Genomic DNA, 17,851 nt, shown 5'->3' on the forward strand with positions numbered 1-17,851 from the left:
CGATACCGGGACTGCAATATGACAGCGCCACCAGCGGCCAGTGCAAGGACTGCGCGCAGACAGCGCCGTCAGTGCCGGACACCAGGATTGCATGGGGAAAGCGCCGCCCGTGGCTCACCCCGGGACGGCAGAACGAGGGCGCCCATAGCGGTAGATTCGGGGACTGCAAGTAAACAGTGCACCCTATGGCCGGCACGAAGATTGCAGGAAGGGAGGTCAACCAGTGACCGGTCCCCAGACTGTTGGTGGAGTGCGCTGCCAGAGGCTCGCCCCAGGACGGCAGGGAGACAGCGACACTCGTGGTGGGCACCGTAAATGCAGGGAGATTGCTCCGCCAGCGACAGCGCCGGGGACTGCAGGGAGACACTGCGACGCCAGTGGCCCGTCCCCCCCCAGATTTCAGGAGAGCGCTACCAGCAGCCGGCACCGGGACTGCGGGCAAACAGCGCCACCAGCGGCCGAGCTCGGAACGGCGGGTAGACAGCGCCACCAGCGGCCGAGCCCGGAACCGCGGGCAGACAACGCCACCAGCGGCCGGGCCCCGGAACCGAGGGCAGACAGCGCCACCAGCGGCAAAACCCGGAACCGCGGGTAGACAGCGCCACCAGCGGCAGAGCCCGGAACCGCGGGCAGACAACGCCACCAGCGGCCGGGCCCCGGAACCGAGGGAAGACAGCGCCACCAGCGGCCGAGCTCGGAACCGCGGGTAGACAGCGCCACCAGCGGCCGGGCCACAGAACCGAGGGAAGACAGCGCCACCAGCGGCAGAGCCCGGAACCGCGGGCAGACAGCGCCACCAGCGGCAGAGCCCGGAATCGCGGGCAGACAGTGCCACCAGCGGCCGGGCCCCGGAACCGAGGGCAGACAGCGCCACCAGCGGCAGAGCCCGGAACCGCGGGCAGACAGCGCCACCAGCGACAGAGCCCCGGAACCGACGGCAGACAGCGCCACCAGCGGCAGAGCCCGGAAGCGCGGGCAGACAGCGCCACCAGCGGCTGACACCGATAGTGCTCGTGTTCCCTCCCCGCCTCCATCAGCCCACCCCCACCCCTCTCCTCAGTCGGGGCGACATGTGGCTGTGAGGCTTGGGCCTCGTATTTCCGCAGTGAGTGGAGTCCTTTCGGCGGGCGGTTGTCGGTGTCGGCGCGGGGGGAAGCTGGGATTGACCTTTGAGTCGGTTATCCGCGGCGGCGACGATGATCACATGAGAGCCGAGAGGGACTGAGCTTGGAGCCCGGAGCGAGCGAGACAAGAGAGCGGGGCCTCGGACTGGGGTAAGGCGGAGAGCCGGACACCGAGGGTGGGTGGGCCCGCGTGTTTACCAAGTGCGTGTGCGGCCTCCTCCGCCCTTGCCTCCGTCGCAGGGGCGAGATTACGGCCCCGGGTGGGACACAGCCTCCCGTGATGGGGGGGTGGGGAAGGAAGCCTGAGGCCTGAGGCTTGGCGTTTCCTGTCGCTCGGAGTCGGGCGGGGAGGCAGGTGTGGGGAGACCGCTTTGTCCGATACGCGGCGCGGCGGGAGCGGGGCCTCGGACCTGGCGGTGGGGCGGGAGTAGAAGTGCGGGTTCCATGGCGGAGGGGGCGGGGGGATTCTGATCGTAAACAAACAATAAAAACAAATCCGAGTAAACACCACAGATTGGGAATAAAATAATCTAAATCCAGATGGAGAGTTGGGAATAATCTTCACCCTGAGGTGGGGGGGAGTTGGGAATAATCTTCACCCTGAGATGGGGAGTTGGGAATAATCTTCACCCTGAGATGGGGAGTTGGAATAATCTTCACCCTGAGATGGGGAGTTGGAATAATCTTCACCCTGAGGTGGGGGGAGTTGGGAATAATCTTCACCCTGAGATGGGGAGTTGGGAATAATCTTCACCCTGAGGTGGGGGGAGTTGGGAATAATCTTCACCCTGAGGTGGGGGGAGTTGGGAATAATCTTCACCCTGAGATGGGGAGTTGGAATAATCTTCACCCTGAGGTGGGGGGAGTTGGGAATAATCTTCACCCTGAGATGGGGAGTTGGGAATAATCTTCACCCTGAGGTGGGGGGAGTTGGGAATAATCTTCACCCTGAGATGGGGAGTTGGAATAATCTTCACCCTGAGGTGGGGGGAGTTGGGAATAATCTTCACCCTGAGATGGGGAGTTGGAATAATCTTCACCCTGAGGTGGGGGGAGTTGGAATAATCTTCACCCTGAGGTGGGGGGAGTTGGAATAATCTTCACCCTGAGGTGGGGGGAGTTGGGAATAATCTTCACCCTGAGATGGGGAGTTGGAATAATCTTCACCCTGAGGTGGGGGGAGTTGGAATAATCTTCACCCTGAGGTGGGTGTTGGGAATAATCTTCACCCTGAGGTGGGGGGGGGGAATTAGAGAATAATCTTCACCCTGAGGTGGGGGGAGTTGGGAATAATCTTCACCCTGAGGTGGGGGGAGTTGGAATAATCTTCACCCTGAGGTGGGTGTTGGGAATAATCTTCACCCTGAGGTGGGGGGGGGAAATTAGAGAATAATCTTCACCCTGAGGTGGGGGGAGTTGGGAATAATCTTCACCCTGAGGTGGGGGGAGTTGGGAATAATCTTCACCTTAGGTGTGGGGAGTTGGAATAATCTTCACCCTGAGGTGGGTGTTGGGAATAATCTTCACCCTGAGGTGGGGGGGGGGAAATTAGAGAACAATCTTCACCCTGAGGTGGGGGGGAGTTGGGAATAATCTTCACCCTGAGGTGGAGGAAGTTGGGAATAATCTTCACCCTGAGGTGGGGGGAGTTGGAATAATCTTCACCCTGAGGTGGGGAGGTGGGGGGAGTTGGAATAATCTTCACCCTGAGGTGGGTGTTGGGAATAATCTTCACCCTGAGGTGGGGGGAGTTGGGAATAATCTTCACCCTGAGGTGGGTGTTGGGAATAATCTTCACCCTGAGGTGGGGGGGGGGAAAATTAGAGAATAACCTTCACCCTGAGGTGGGGAGGTGGGGGGTGTTGGAATAATCTACACCCTGAGGGGGGAGTTGGAATAATCTTCACCCTGAGGTGGGTGTTGGGAATAATCTTCACCCTGAGGTTGGGGGGGGGAAATTAGAGAACAATCTTCACCCTGAGGTGGGGGGAGTTGGGAATAATCTTCACCCTGAGGTGGGGGGAGTTGGGAATAATCTTCACCCTGTGGTGGGGGGGTGGAATTAGAGAATAATCTTCACCCTGAGGTGGGGGGAGTTGGGAATAATATTGACCCTGAGGTGGAGGGGGGGGAAATTAGAGAATAACCTTCACCCTGAGGTGGGGAGGTGGGGGGTGTTGGAATAATCTACACCCTGAGGGGGGAGTTGGAATAATCTTCACCCTGAGGTGGGTGTTGGGAATAATCTTCACCCTGAGGTTGGGGGGGGGAAATTAGAGAACAATCTTCACCCTGAGGTGGGGGGAGTTGGGAATAATCTTCACCCTGAGGTGGGGGGAGTTGGGAATAATCTTCACCTTAGGTGTGGGGAGTTGGAATAATCTTCACCCTGAGGTGGGTGTTGGGAATAATCTTCACCCTGAGGTGGGGAGGGGGGGAAATTAGAGAACAATCTTCACCTTGAGGTGGGGGGGAGTTGGGAATAATCTTCACCCTGAGGTGGGGGGAGTTGGGAATAATCTTCACCCTGAGGTGGGGGGAGTTGGGAATAATCTTCACCTTAGGTGTGGGGAGTTGGAATAATCTTCACCCTGAGGTGGGGGGAGTTGGGAATAATCTTCACCCTGAGGTGGGGGGAGTTGGGAATAATCTTTACCCTGACGTGGGTGTTGGGAATAATCTTCACCCTGAGGTGGGGGGGGGAAATTAGAGAATAATCTTCACCCTGAGGTGGGGGGAGTTGGGAATAATCTTGACCCTGAGGTGGAGGGAGTTGGGAATAATCTTCACCCTGAGGTGGGGGGAGTTGGAATAATCTTCACCCTGAGGGGGGAGTTGGAATAATCTTCACCCTGAGGTGGGTGTTGGGAATAATCTTCACCCTGAGGTGGGTGGAGGAAATTAGAGAATAATCTTCACCCTGAGGTGGTGGGAGTTGGGAATAATCTTCACCCTGAGGTGGGGGGAGTTGGGAATAATCTTCACCCTGAGGTGGGGGGAGTTGGAATAATCTTCACCCTGAGGTGTGTGTTGGGAATAATCTTCACCCTGAGGTGGGGGGGGAAATTAGAGAATAATCTTCATCCTGAGGGTGGGGGGGTGGAATTAGAGAATAATCTTCACCCTGAGGTGGGGGGGAGAAATTGGGAATAATCTTCACCCTGAGGTGAGGGGTGGAGTTGGGAATAATCTTCACCCTGAGGCGGGGGTGGGAAGTTGGGAATAATCTTCAGCCTGAGGTTGGGGAGGGATTAGAGAATAATCTTCACCCTGAGGTTGGGGGGTGGAGTTGGGAATAATCTTCACCCTGAGGTTGGGGGGGTGGATTAGAGAATAATCTTTACCCTGAGGTAGGGGGGGATTAGAGGAATGGATGCAGTTCTCATAAAGGCAGACAATTTGACAAATAAATTGCAGTCATTTGGAGAAAGGGCGGAGGACGAAACTAAGTTGTTTGGTCTTTCGGGCTGATACACAAGATTTTGGACTGCCTGGCCTTCCGTACTCTCGAATTCTCATTATTGGACTATGTTACACTGAAATGGTTGGAATGGATCAAATTACTTCTTGAGGGTTTACTGTTTTGGAACAATTGTTTGCTATATTCTTTTGCTACAAAACAAACTGGAGCCTTAATTGCTTTGGGTGATATTTTCGAACTCACTGTTCTTTCACAGCTTTCACTTTTACCCGAATCAGTATTGATAAGCGCTGGTTACACATCCGTTCACTAATAGCATTGAATAGCAATGTTTTGAAAAGCATTGAGCATGGAAAGACATAGTCAAAAGGTTATGAAGTTAGTGTAAATTTGATGTTTTGTTTTCATAGAGGTTACTTAATAAAACACCAACTTGTGAAGTCTTAACATCATCTATTTATAGTTGAGTTTAATGCCACTTCCTGTTTGTCTCTCGACAATATTGGTGCCGTGAAGGTTAATTTCAAGATAATATGGCTTTTCGTGCAAGGAGCAGAAATTGGTTTCACCATTTTTGCTTAAAATACATAACTCTTGGCTGCTTCCTTCTATCTTGGCTATGTACATTTCTGAGCTAAATAAAGACTTCACGTCAGGAATTATTTGGAATTACTTAATTACTGACTGTTTTGACACGGGATTGGCTGCACGACAGGTTTGCGATGCAGAGTGACATCAACAGCATGAATTCAGTTCCTGCAGCGGCTGAGGTTACCATGAAGGGACCTCGGATTAAACCAGTTATCTTTTCTTTTGAGAGAGCAGCTGTGTGGTCTTCAGGGATTGTGGCAACTTCTGCCTTTTAGTGAATAATGACTGTTATAATTGTGTACGATTATCACTTTAACTGAATGAGTACATGTTGGTACTAAACGTGCATGAATTACAGCAAGTGATTAGGAAGGCAAATGGAATGTTGTTGGTTGCACGATAAATAAAACAAAAGTAGAGGAGTTTTGCTATAGTTGTGGACACTATTTGTCAGACTCCATTTAGAATACTGTGTACGATTTTAGTCTCTATTTAAGAAAGATATAACTGTATTTGAAGCCGTGCAGAGAAGTTTCACTTGATTTGATTCCTGGGATGAAGGGTTTATCTTTTATCGGTCTGCATCCATTGGAATTCAAAAGAACAAAAGGTAATTATATTGAAATGTGAACGATTCTGGAATTGGAGTGGAGAATTGACAGGGTGGGCACTGAAATGATGTTTCCCCTTGTGGGAAAGGCTGGAAACACACAACAATGGTTTCAAACTTAAAGGAGTTTTCCATTTAAGATGGCAGTGAGACTATTCTTTTCTCTGGGAATCATTAGGCTATGAAGTCTTCTTTCTTAGAGAGCAATATGGGCAGGCTTATTGAATAATTTTAAGGCTGTGTTAGATACTCTTAGTCTAAGGCTGTAAAAGGTTTCGGGAACAGTAGAAGTCACAGTCATGTCAGCTGTGGTTTTATGAATCGTAGCACATTGTGAAGTGATCTTAACTTGTATATAAATTACATAGAGGAGAGCAACCACACCATCCTTAAGTGCTGTTGTGGTGCTGTCGTAGTGTTCCTACCTCTGAATCAAAAGGCTGTATTCAAGTCTCACTTGCTGAAGCAATGTGCAATAATATTTCCATATGTCATTTTTCAAAACTACAAAATAAACAATGATAATGAAAAACCTGGGAGTTGGTTGAGTGGGTGAGTGAGTAACATAGAACAATACAGCACAGAACAGGCCCTTTGGCCCTCGATGTTGCGCCGACCTGTGAACTAATCTAAGCCCATCCCCCCACACTATCCCATCATTATCCATGTGCTTATCTAAGGACTGTTTAAATGCCCCTAATGTGGCTGAGTTAACTACATTGGCAGGCAGGGCGTTCCATGCCCTTACCACTCTCTGAGTAAAGACCCTGCCCCTGACATCTGCAGCTATGCCCCCTCGTACAAGCCGACGTCATCATCCTAGGGAAAAGAGTGTCACCCTCCACCCTATCTAATCCTCTGATCATCTTGTATGTCACTATTAAATCTCCTCTTAGCCTTCTTCTCTCCACTGAGAACAGACCTAAGTCCCTCAGCCTTTCCTCATAAGACCTTTTCTCCAGACCAGGCAACATCCTGATAAATCTCCTCTGCACCTTTTCCAATGTTTCCACGTCCTTCCTGTAATGGGGCGACCAGAACTGTACACAATATTCCAAGTGAGGCTGCACAAGTGTTTTGTACAGTTGCAGCATGACATCACGACTCCGGAACTCAATCCCTCAAACACTAGAACCTAACACCATATGCCTTCTTAACAGCGCTATCAACCTGGGTGGCAACTTTCAGGGATCTATGTACATGGACATCAAGATCCCTCTGCACATCCACACTACCAAGAATCTTTCCATTGACCCAGTATTCTGCCTTCCTGTTATTGTTCCCAAAGTGAATCACCTCACATTTATCTGCGTTGAACTCCATTTGCCACCTTCCAGCCCAATTCTGCAGTTTATGCAAGTCTCCCTGCAATCTGCAACCTGCAACATTCTTCCACGCTGTCCACCACTCCACCGACTTTAGTGTCATCTGCAAACTTACTAACCCATCCACCTATGCCTATGGAACATAGAACGTAACTTAGAGAAACAGCTAGTATAGTGGCTCAAGTTGCTATCCCTATCCACTGAGATGGCCTCCTCTTCATGGCAGAGACAAGCATCATTGCTGAGCGCCTCTATTCAGTCTGTAGGCATGATCTAGATCTCTACTGCAGCAGGCTACCTTTCTGCAGGCTCTTGATATACTAACTATTTCATGTAATAATTTGGTACGTTGTACTTTTTTTTGTCTGTTAGAAAAATTGTCTGATTTATCCAATTCAGTTTTTCACCTGCCACAATGAACTCATGTCATGGCACAGTTCATTGTTGCAAAACTCTATTAGGTTGGTCTTTCCCGGTGACTCTTGGGTCTACTTTTAAATGAACCATTGGGCCGGTACTTGTTGGATTCTTTTCGACAGAATTTGTAATAAGTGCTATCACATTTTGAGAGCAATTCACACTATTAGAGAAAAAGGTATGGTTGGAGTGAGCAGGTAACATTTCACATGTAGTGTGTAAAGTAGGTCAGCAATGGTTTAATGATTTGTTGATCGCTTCCCAGGATTGGTTGAATGGAATTCTGCTCCTTTTATGTTTATTTTTAAATTTAATAAAGATTTCAGCAGATAAATGCTCTTTTACAGAGCAGTAACATTTAATTGACTGTTATGAGAAATTGACACAACAGAATGTCAATTAAAAACAATTAACTTTTGACAAAAATTTCTCATTCACAAGAGAAACTGGCTTTATCTTGTCAATTGCCCAGTTAGGCCATATGATAAGTAGAATATTACACTAGCCCCTGTCTGAACTCAAAATTGTGTCTGCTGTTATGTCGGTACTTTTGTCTTTTTTTTAATCTTTGCTTCCATCTTTTAGTTGGGAGGTGGTATAACAAGCTTATAATCATATCCAAACCCTTCTGGAGGATGAAGTTCCTGATTGATTTGTCTTTATTGAAGGCCACCCCTCTCAGTCTCGAGTGGACAATTTAAACAAGTGCTATTCTAGCAATGAAGAGGTCGCACTACTGTGCAGATATTGCATATGTGGCTCAAGAACAGAAAGTGGTTGTGTTGAGAAAGTTTAACTATATGTATGAGATGACTCAAACTTTGCATTTAAATTTGGTTTCATTTGTAGTTCTGCATTATCAACTGTGAGTAAAAGATGGGAGGGAAGAAATTACCAGAAACTGCACCAGCTCCAGATAAGGATCAAGATTTTGGTGGTGAGTTTATTTGCGTTGTGATGTATGACTGTCAGCTTTGATGCCCACCTTGAAGAAGTTGTCCTTCCCTCTCCGGAAAGACCTCAGTGGATCTCTCTCCCACTGCAACCCTCTGGTAATCTTCTCTGCCCTGAAACTCTTCGCCCTACCTGCATTCACCTATCACCATCCCACCTACCTTCCCCAGTCCCACCCCTCCTCTCTTTATTTATTTCCCGGCTCCCTTTCCCCTTCCCATTTCTGAAGAAGGGTCCTGAAATGTCAACTTTCCGCTGCTTTGATGCTGCCTGGTGTGCTGTGTTCTTCCAGCTCCACACTGTGATGTCTCTCACTCCAGCATCTGCAGTTCTTGCTATCTCTTGTGAATAGGAAATGTTTTATGTTTTGTTTATGTTAGTGGCTAATTAATATTCTGAGAATAAACCATTTATTAATGATAGGTTTTAGCCCTGTAGTTTCCCATTATCTTTGTAACAGTGAAAAATGCATTTTAGGTATTGATGGGACATTTTTTGTCAGGGACTCCAGTAATAAGCTGGTCTGCCATTTTTTTGTTTCAGAAGATTAGCAGCTGACAGGTGGTTAGACAGAAACATCTACTAGATAACACTGATCTCAGGGTTTGTAATGTTTTTGGTGAATTCAGTTTGGCATTGCAACTCCAAAAACCTAAGTGAGGTTTTGAAATGGAAAATTAGCTGATCGACTGTTGGAACAAATCTTTATGCTAACCACTGAGCCACCGTGCCGCTCTTTTGGAATCACATCTCCACGTAATAAATAATCTGAGTAGTCAATTGTTTTGTTCTTTTAATATGGTAGATTTAAGGTGAGAGGGGTAAGATTTAAAAGGGACCTAAGGGGCAACTTTTTCACACGAAGGGTGGTACATATATGGAATGAGCTGCCAGAGGAAGTGGTGGAGGCTGGTACAATTACAACATTTAAAAGGCATTGGATGGGTACGTGAATAGGACGGGTTTAAAGGGATATGGGCCAAATACTGGCAAATGGGACTAGATTTATTTAGGATATCTGGTTGGCATGGACAATTTGGACCAAAGGATCTGTTTCTCTGTTGTATATCTTGTCACAGACTTGACGTCTAATATAATTCGTGCATAGTTCTTGGCCAAGTGTAATTTTTTTTGAAAACAAGTACTTGCAGGTTTATAGGCTTAAAACGGCAGCAGCTGAAATGGCCACAGAAGATGTTGAGCATTTTTCAAAATGTTTTACATGAATATGGTTCAGTCTCATGAGTTTTCAACCTATTGCCTATTTTCATCAAGGACTTTGGTGTTTGTTGAGACCTGTTGTAAGTAGTGCATCATGTTGTCATCACTACTTTTTAAAATTGGGTCTGAAGCGTTTTGAGATTAATTGGCATTCAGATGACTTGTTTTTCCTAATGGTTGCCGATATTTCATTTGATGTTTAACTAATACTAACCTTATGTTTGTTTCTGGAGGTACGTATCCACAGAATCTTAGAAGGGTCAGAAGGTGATCTTTCAGCCAGGCTTTCTTAGTCTCCCAGCCTGAATTGCGGATAGATTTTTGGGGAGAGACTAGAAGGGGAAGAACAGGTCTGTGTTTGACTCATGAACATCAGCCGCTTCAACTTCCCCACAGACTCTACCCGTTCCATACTCCCTGCAATGGGAATAGATTTTTGGGGTGGGAGAAGGGTCAAGTTGATCTTTGTCTGGTATTGCTTGCAAACTGTTCTGATAATTATAGGGTGAAAAGCCTTGACAAAATATGTCTTTTCTTCATTGATATTCAACATTGTTTTCGTGAAGACTGAGTATGATTATTTCCTTAATTGGCAGAGGTAGTTTGGTGAAAATATCAACTAGATTGTATCATGTTGGTTTCCTGACCATCTGATGGAGGTCCAGTTTGAAACCAAATCTTTTAGATTGGAAGTGATGATAACTCAATTCCTTCTCTCTCAAGAGTTTATTATCCTTCAATATCGCCTTCAACAGGGTAGAGTTGAATTTGTCAGATGGTGGGGGTGGGGTAAATGGTGCACATTAAGAAGTTTCTTTGGTTTTACTTAATACAAAGTGATGATAATTCATCACAGGATCAGCAACCAGTCTTGAGGTGTCCAATATGAAGGGCATTTCTACTCAAGTACTATGTATCGCTTATCTCTAGATGACCTGTTTTGTTGACACCTTGGGACAAAAATTGTGCCGTACCATATTGTTCTACATTAAAGTTGCTATATACATTCAAATTGTTGATGTAACCAGGAGTGCTTGGAAGAACCTAGAACATTGAAATTCTTTGAGAATCAATATCTGGTTGTTGCTCGACAACTTTATGGGTTCGCTGTCAGTTCCATTCACGGTATGTCTAAATGCTAGTGAATAGGAAATTCAGAATTCAGTGGAACTTATTGCTGTTGGATATGATATAAAAGTGTTTCACAACTGAATGGATTATTAAGCCATTTTTGAAGGACCTTTAGACTTGACTACATAGTGGAGTACAGGAGTCATTTAGGTGTAGCATACTCCCTTCCTTTAAGGACATAAATGAATCAGGTAGGAGTTTTAGGTGCATGACCATAAATGATCAGATCTATTAAATGCACACTTGCCCAGGTTAAATTAAAGATCTCTGTTAGCATGTTCACCCCCATGACAGCTGAAGTACCCTTATTAGGGCACTGAATCTGACTGTAAGGGAGGTGATTTGGAGCAGACTTTTGCTGAATAGTTCCTAATTTTAGAGTCATACAGACTTACCACAAGGAGACAGGCCCTTTGACCCAAACAAGTCTGTGCCGACCAAAATGTCCCTTCGCGCTGACCCCATTTCCCTGCACTTGGACCATATCCTTCTAGATCTTTCCCATCCATGTATTCGTCCAAATGCATTTTAAGAGTTGTTCATGTACCAGTGTCAACCACTTCCACTGGCAGCTCATTCCATATGCATACCATGCGCTGTGTAAAAAAGTTGCCCCTCAGGTTCCCGTGTATTCTTTCTCCCTTACCTTAAACTGATGCCCTCTAGTCCTCATTTCCCCAACCCCAGAGAAAAAGAAAATGAGTGCATTCACCGTACCCATGCTTCTCATGATCTTATATATTTCTGTAAGATCCCCCATCGGTTTCCTATGCTCTAAAGAAAAAAGCCCTAGCGTGTCCCACCTCCTATAATCGGTCGCTTGAGTCCTGGCAACATCCTTGTAAATTTATTCTGCACTCTTTCCAGTTTAATAACATCCTTCCTATAGCAAGGTGACCAAAACTGAACACAATACACCAAGTGCAGCCTCACCAGTGTCCAGTACATCTGCAATATAACTTCTCAACTTCAGTACCCAATGTACCCTGAGTGATCAAGGCCAGTGTGCGAAAAACCACCTTCACTGCCCTGTCTGCTTGTGACTCCACTTTCAGATAACAGTGCACCTGAACTCCAAGGTCCCTCTGTTCTACTATGCTCCTTAACGCCTTACCATTCACTATGAAACACCTACCTTGATTTGACTTTGCAAAATGCAACACCTCACACTTATCTCTATTAAACTCCATGTGCCATTTCTTGTCCCACTTCCTCAGCTGATCAAGGTCCTGCTGCAATTTCTGATAACCTTCTTCAGTCTCCATGATATTGCCTATTTTAGTGTCACCTGCAAACTTACAAGTCATGCCTTGTATGTTCTCATCCAAATCATTGATATAGATAACAAACAGAAGTAGACCCAGCACTGACCCCTGAGGCCTCCAGTAGACACAGATTTCCAGTCCAACAAGCATCCTTCCTATATTACTCTCTACTTCCTTCCATCAAGCCAACTGTGTACCCAATTTGCCAGCTGTCCCTGGGTTCCATGCGCTTTACCCTTCCAGAAAAGACTACCATGTGGAACCTTATCAAAGGCCTTCCTGAAACCCATATAGATTACATCTACCACCCTGCCCTCATCAAACTTCCTGTCACTTCATCAAAGAACTCTAACAGATTTGTGAGACATGATCTCCCACACTCGAAGCCATGCTGACTACTCCTAATCAAACCCTATCTGTCTAAATGCATGCATATTTTGTCCCTCAAAATCTTCTCAAGTAACATCGTGGGCTGAAGGGCCTGACTGCCGTATGGTTCTAACTTATCTACCACAAATGTTAAGCTTACTTGTCTGTAATTCCCAGGTTTTCCTTTGTAGCCCTCCTTGAAAAAGGGCACGATGTTCGCTAACCCCCAGTCTTCCGGGACCTCACCTATGGCTAATAATGATGCATATATATCAGCCAGGGCTCCCGCAATTTCTTTTCTGGCCTCATGCAAGGTTCTTGGATATATCTGATCAGGACCAGGAAATTTATGCATCTTCATGCATTCTAATACTTCCAACACCACCTCTACTGCGATATGGACTGTTCCCAAGATATCGCCACTAACTTCCCCAAGTTCCAAGATCACGGTAAACACAGAGGAGAAATATTCAGTGAGGACCTCGTCCATCTGCTGTGGTTCCGCACATTCATGTTCACTTTGGTCCTTGAGGGGTCCTATTTTCTCTCTAGTTATCCTTTTTCTTTTAACTTAAAGAATTTCTTTAGATTCACACTAATCTTAGCCAAAGCTGTCTTGTGTACCCTTTTTGCCCTCCTGATTTCCTCCTTCAGTAAACGCCTATATCCCTCTATACCTCCAGGGATTCACTTGATCCCAGTTGCCCGTTGCTGAGCCATGCCTCCTTTTCTTTCTGGTCAAGGCCTCAATATCTCTTGTCATCCAGGGTTCCCTACTCCAGTCAACCTTGCCCTTCACCCTCTCAGGAATATATAGACCTTGAACTCTAGCTATCACACTTTTAAAAGCCTCCCATTTGCCAGAGGTTCCTTTAGCTGAGAACAAACTACCTGCATATTTGTTCCTCTAATTCCCGTTGACTATATGGGGCCCTATAGCACAACCCCAATAACATCACCATTACTTTCTTATTTCTTAGCTCCATCCACAAAACCTCACTGCATGATCCTTGATACCAGGCCCACAACAATCTCCTCATCAGTTTCCAGGCTGTAATGAGTGCACTGAAATGACACCTCACCCTCTCAGTCACCCTCTGCTGGACCTGACTATATTGGTCAAAAATGTTTCCTAATAACCTCATTAATTCCTTCACACAACTCTCTGATATCAGCCACGCTTGATCTTCAAGGAAAAAGACTAAAGCAGTTGAAAGATGCATCTTTTTGTAATGTGGGTTTTGGTGATACTCTTAAATCTGAATTGTAAAAACACCTCTTGGAATGAAATTTTCATTTGTCACCTACAGAAGTGAATTCAGTTATACAGTGTAAAATATGTGCTGGATACAGATAAGAAATGTCATTCTGTTCATCTTGCCTCCGTCTAAATCTGATTCTTTTGTTCTAAAACTATGGATGGTGTCCTTGATTTTTCTACTATTTTACATGCTGCTGTTCGGTTACATCTTCTCAAGATTGACAAATCTAAACGTCTCCTGTGTTTCTTCATGCTTTGATCTTTTCTTGTGCTATTGTGGCTCTTCCTTCCACTCCCTCCAGGGCTTGAATGACTGTTTTGTATCGGTAATCAGAACAAGACACGGTGATCTCAGTACGATATGCAAAGAGGACAGTTAGCAGGTGACACAAAACGATATAGGAGGGTGAGCTTTGAGACAGATGCAGGGGTGTCCACACCACATCGAAACACTTTTAGTGAATAGCAAATGAATAGCAGATATAGCATAATATGAATAAATCTGAGGTTACCCACTTTGGTACCAAAGCAAGAAGGTAGATTATTATCTGGATGCTGATAGATTGGGAAAGAGGGGAATGCAACAAGACCAGGGTGTTTGTACACCAGTTGCTAAGAGTTAAGCAGGCAGTGAAGAAAACAAATGGCATGTTGACCTTCATAGCGAAAGGATTTGAGTACAACAGGAGGGGTATCTTGCTGTAATTATACAGGGCTTGGGTGAGACCACACTTGGAATTTTGTGCGCAGTTTTGGTCTCTTTACCCGTGGAAGAATGTTCTGACTAATATAGGAGTGCAAAAAGAGTTTTCCAGACTGATTCTTGGGATTGCAGGACTGATTTATGAAGAAAGACTGGATCAATTATGACTACATTCACAGGAATTTGAAAGAATGGCAGGTAGATCTCATAGAAATCTATAAAATTCTAATGCAGGAAGGATGTCCGGGCCAGGGGGTCCCAGTTTAAGGGGGTAGGCCTTATAGAACTGTGATGAGAAATCTCTTCACTCAGGCCGTAAAACTGTGGAATTTACTGCTATAGAATCAAGGACACCATCCATAGTTTTAGAACAAAAGAATCAGATTTAGAGGGAGGCAAGATGAACAGAATGACATTTCTCATCTGTATTTAGCACATATTTTACATTGTATGACTGAATTCACTTCTGTAGGTGACAAATGAAAATTTCATTCCAAGAGGTGTTTTTACAATTCAGATTTAAGAGTATCACCAAAACCCACATTACAAAAAGATGCATCTTTCAACTGCTTTAGTATTTAGTATGGCCTACACCTTCTCTGTGTTTCTATGACTGTATAGTGACAAAATGACGTTCTCCTATGTGTAGTCCAGTCCTGTTTGCTTTTATCGATTTTAGTTTAATCAGTGTGTGTAGTTGCACTATATTGGTTGTTAACTTCACTGAAAATTCCACCACCATCCTCAGCACCTCTGATGAACTGTACTTTGAACTTGTTTGTATTAAATTTTATCTGCTTACATAATTTGTATATTCCACTTCATAGCTTCTGATTCATCTCCTCAAGCTCAATTGCCTCTTTGGCCCATTGACATTTGTCTAAATTTGTTTTAAATTCGCTCATGGGATGTGGGCATCACTGGCTGGGCCACCATTTCTTTCCTGTCCTTTGAGAAGGTGGTAGTGCGCTGCCGCCTTGAACCGCTGCAGTCCATGGCTGTAGGTAGACCCATAATGTCCTTAGGGAGGGAATTCCAGGATTTTGAGTGAGACTGAAGCAATGGCAGTATATTTCCAAGTCAGGATGGTGACTAACTTGGAAGGGAACTTGTAGGTGATGGTTTTCCTATGTATCTGCTGCCCTTGTCCTGTAGTGATTGTCGATTTGGTAAATTTGATCAATTTGGGAGCAGGTTCTGCAGTAAGTTGTTAGCAAGTTCAAAACAGATTTTAACAATGATTCCATCCAGCTCTTGTCCCCCTCTTTAATCCTTGAACAAGTTTGACTGATTTCCACCTTCCAACCAATTTCCTTTACATACACAGGATGAGAATCCTTATTACTTTAAACACTGTATCCTTTCTCACCTCACTGTATTCTGCTTGCAATGCCACATCATCAGAAAGCTGAAGGAGTTTGATCAAGCAACATTACCTTTCTGAATTTCTGTTAGATGCTGAATCTAGGTATTGTATTCTGGCTAAATCTTAAGCATATGCATGATTGGTTCTGTTATTTAACCTAGCGCGCATGGATGTTTGGACTTTTTTTGTTATTCTTTTGATAAGTGGGTCTTTTGAAAATCTGCATGTGGATATTTCTGATTGCGTTTCAGTGAAACTCGGCAGGTCATGAATGTCATCTGTTTATGTCTTGATGGTCTGTCTCATGGGGTTTATTTGTTGAGCTTTTAGTTTGTTTAGAATTTCCACCTTATTTACATCTCAGTTCTCAGAAGACACATTCATAACTTCTCTAATGAATTCTTAAAGGAAGAAATAATTTACAGTATTAACTAGATGGTACCTTGGCTAGTCCTCAGTTTTGTTTGCATTTTTAGGTCCACTATTTATTCTTTCACCTTGTTTAACTAATTAAGGACTTTGTGACTTTTATATTTTGTGTCCACATTATGCTTTTTCTCTGGCTTCTTTGTCTTCTCATCATGTAGTATTTTGACTTTTTTCTCTAATTATGTTATTAATTATTTGGAGTGAAGATTGCTTAGCATGTTACTAATCTTCAGTTTGCTTTTTAGTCCTGGCTGTTGGAACCTCTTGTGACACGGAGATTGCATCCCTACCCTTGTACCAGGAGCTTACGTTCAAGCCCCACCTACTCCAGAGGTGTTTAATAACACCTCTGAACAGGTGATTAGAAAAAGATTAATACCGATGGTTCTATGTTGTATCTTTAAAGTGTTCCACTTGGACACTGAAGTAAATGCCTCCAGTCATTATGGTTAAGCTTTAAATTCTTCAAAGTCAGCCTTTTTAAAAGTAATATTAGCGGGTCTCTTGAAGCATTATGTATGGTGAATCAGCGGATTTGTTGCTTGGTGAAGAGCAAGAGTGTTACCAACAAAGTGGGAATGCAAGTTTTACGGACATAAATGTGGCATGCACACAAAGTACTCAAAATGCACAAGCCATTAAGTACATGAGTTAATGAATGTGTGTCTCCTAATCTTGTTTTTGAATCCTGGATCATGTCAATTTGAGTATTTTGCAGTTGCCATCTCTGAAGCTACCATAGTTTCCATTCTGTTTAGATTATCTGGGTGACTCACTATCACACTGCTCCTTGCAGCTTCCCTGATGTAATATGTCATGAATTTATAAGAAATAGGAGCAGAAGTAGGCTGTTTGGCCCATTGAGTCTGCTCTGCCATTCACTGATCATGGCCATTCTAATATTCCTCAACACTCCTTTCCTACCTTGTCGCTGTTATCCTTGATGCCCTAAATGAATAGAAATATGTCTATTCCAGCTTTTAATCTACTTACCCAGTATCAACAGCCTTCTGCGGTAAAGTCTTCCACAGGTTCACTACCCCCCAAGAGAGGAAAAAATCCTCCTCTCTGCCTTAAATGGGCGACTCCTCATTCTGAGATTCTGCCCTCTGTTTCTAAGCTTTTCTATCTTGGGAGTCAACCTCTCTCCACTTTGTCAAGACCCTTAAGAATTTTCTATTTTGTAATAAGTCCCCTCTCATTCAACTAAACCCCAATGAATTCAAGCCCAACCTACTCAATCTCACAAGAATATCACTGCATAGCTAAGATCAACTGAAAAAACCTTATCTGGACCACTGCCAGTATATCTTTCCTTAGATAAGAGTTCTAAAACTGTTCACAGTATTCCAGCTGTAGTCTGACCAGTGTCTTAGGATCATACAGTTCAGAAGCCCTCCAGTCTATCAAGTCGTTTGTTGTTAAAAATACACTATTGTGTACACAAATCTCACTTACCTACAATAGGACCATAGCCTTGAATGTAGTGACACTTTAGATGTTCATCCAAGTACTTTTTAAAAGTTACAAGGTTACCTACCTCAACTGTCCTCCCAGACAGTGTATTTCAGAACTCTGCAACCACTTAGTTATATAAACCATTCCTCAGATCCCCTGTAAACCTCCTGCCTTTCACTATATAACCTAGTATTTGACCCTTCAGC

General features: G+C 44.7%; 1 protein-coding gene across 2 annotated transcripts in view; it reads left to right on the forward strand.

Annotated features, from left to right (window-relative positions):
- The first annotated feature begins 1,034 nt into the window (after nt 1-1,034).
- Nucleotides 1,035-17,851, forward strand: part of scaf11 (SR-related CTD-associated factor 11) — a 67,585-nt gene continuing 50,768 nt past the window's right edge. For both annotated transcript variants that reach the window (XM_059652558.1, XM_059652559.1), the window contains exons 1-2: nt 1,035-1,274; nt 8,338-8,425. In XM_059652558.1, coding sequence (XP_059508541.1) covers nt 8,365-8,425 — 61 coding nt within the window. In that variant the 5' untranslated portion in view covers nt 1,035-1,274; nt 8,338-8,364. The remainder of the gene's footprint in view (nt 1,275-8,337; nt 8,426-17,851) is intronic.

The sequence above is a fragment of the Stegostoma tigrinum genome, chromosome 18 (genome assembly GCF_030684315.1).
Source record: "Stegostoma tigrinum isolate sSteTig4 chromosome 18, sSteTig4.hap1, whole genome shotgun sequence".
Taxonomy (NCBI): Eukaryota; Metazoa; Chordata; class Chondrichthyes; order Orectolobiformes; family Stegostomatidae; genus Stegostoma; species Stegostoma tigrinum.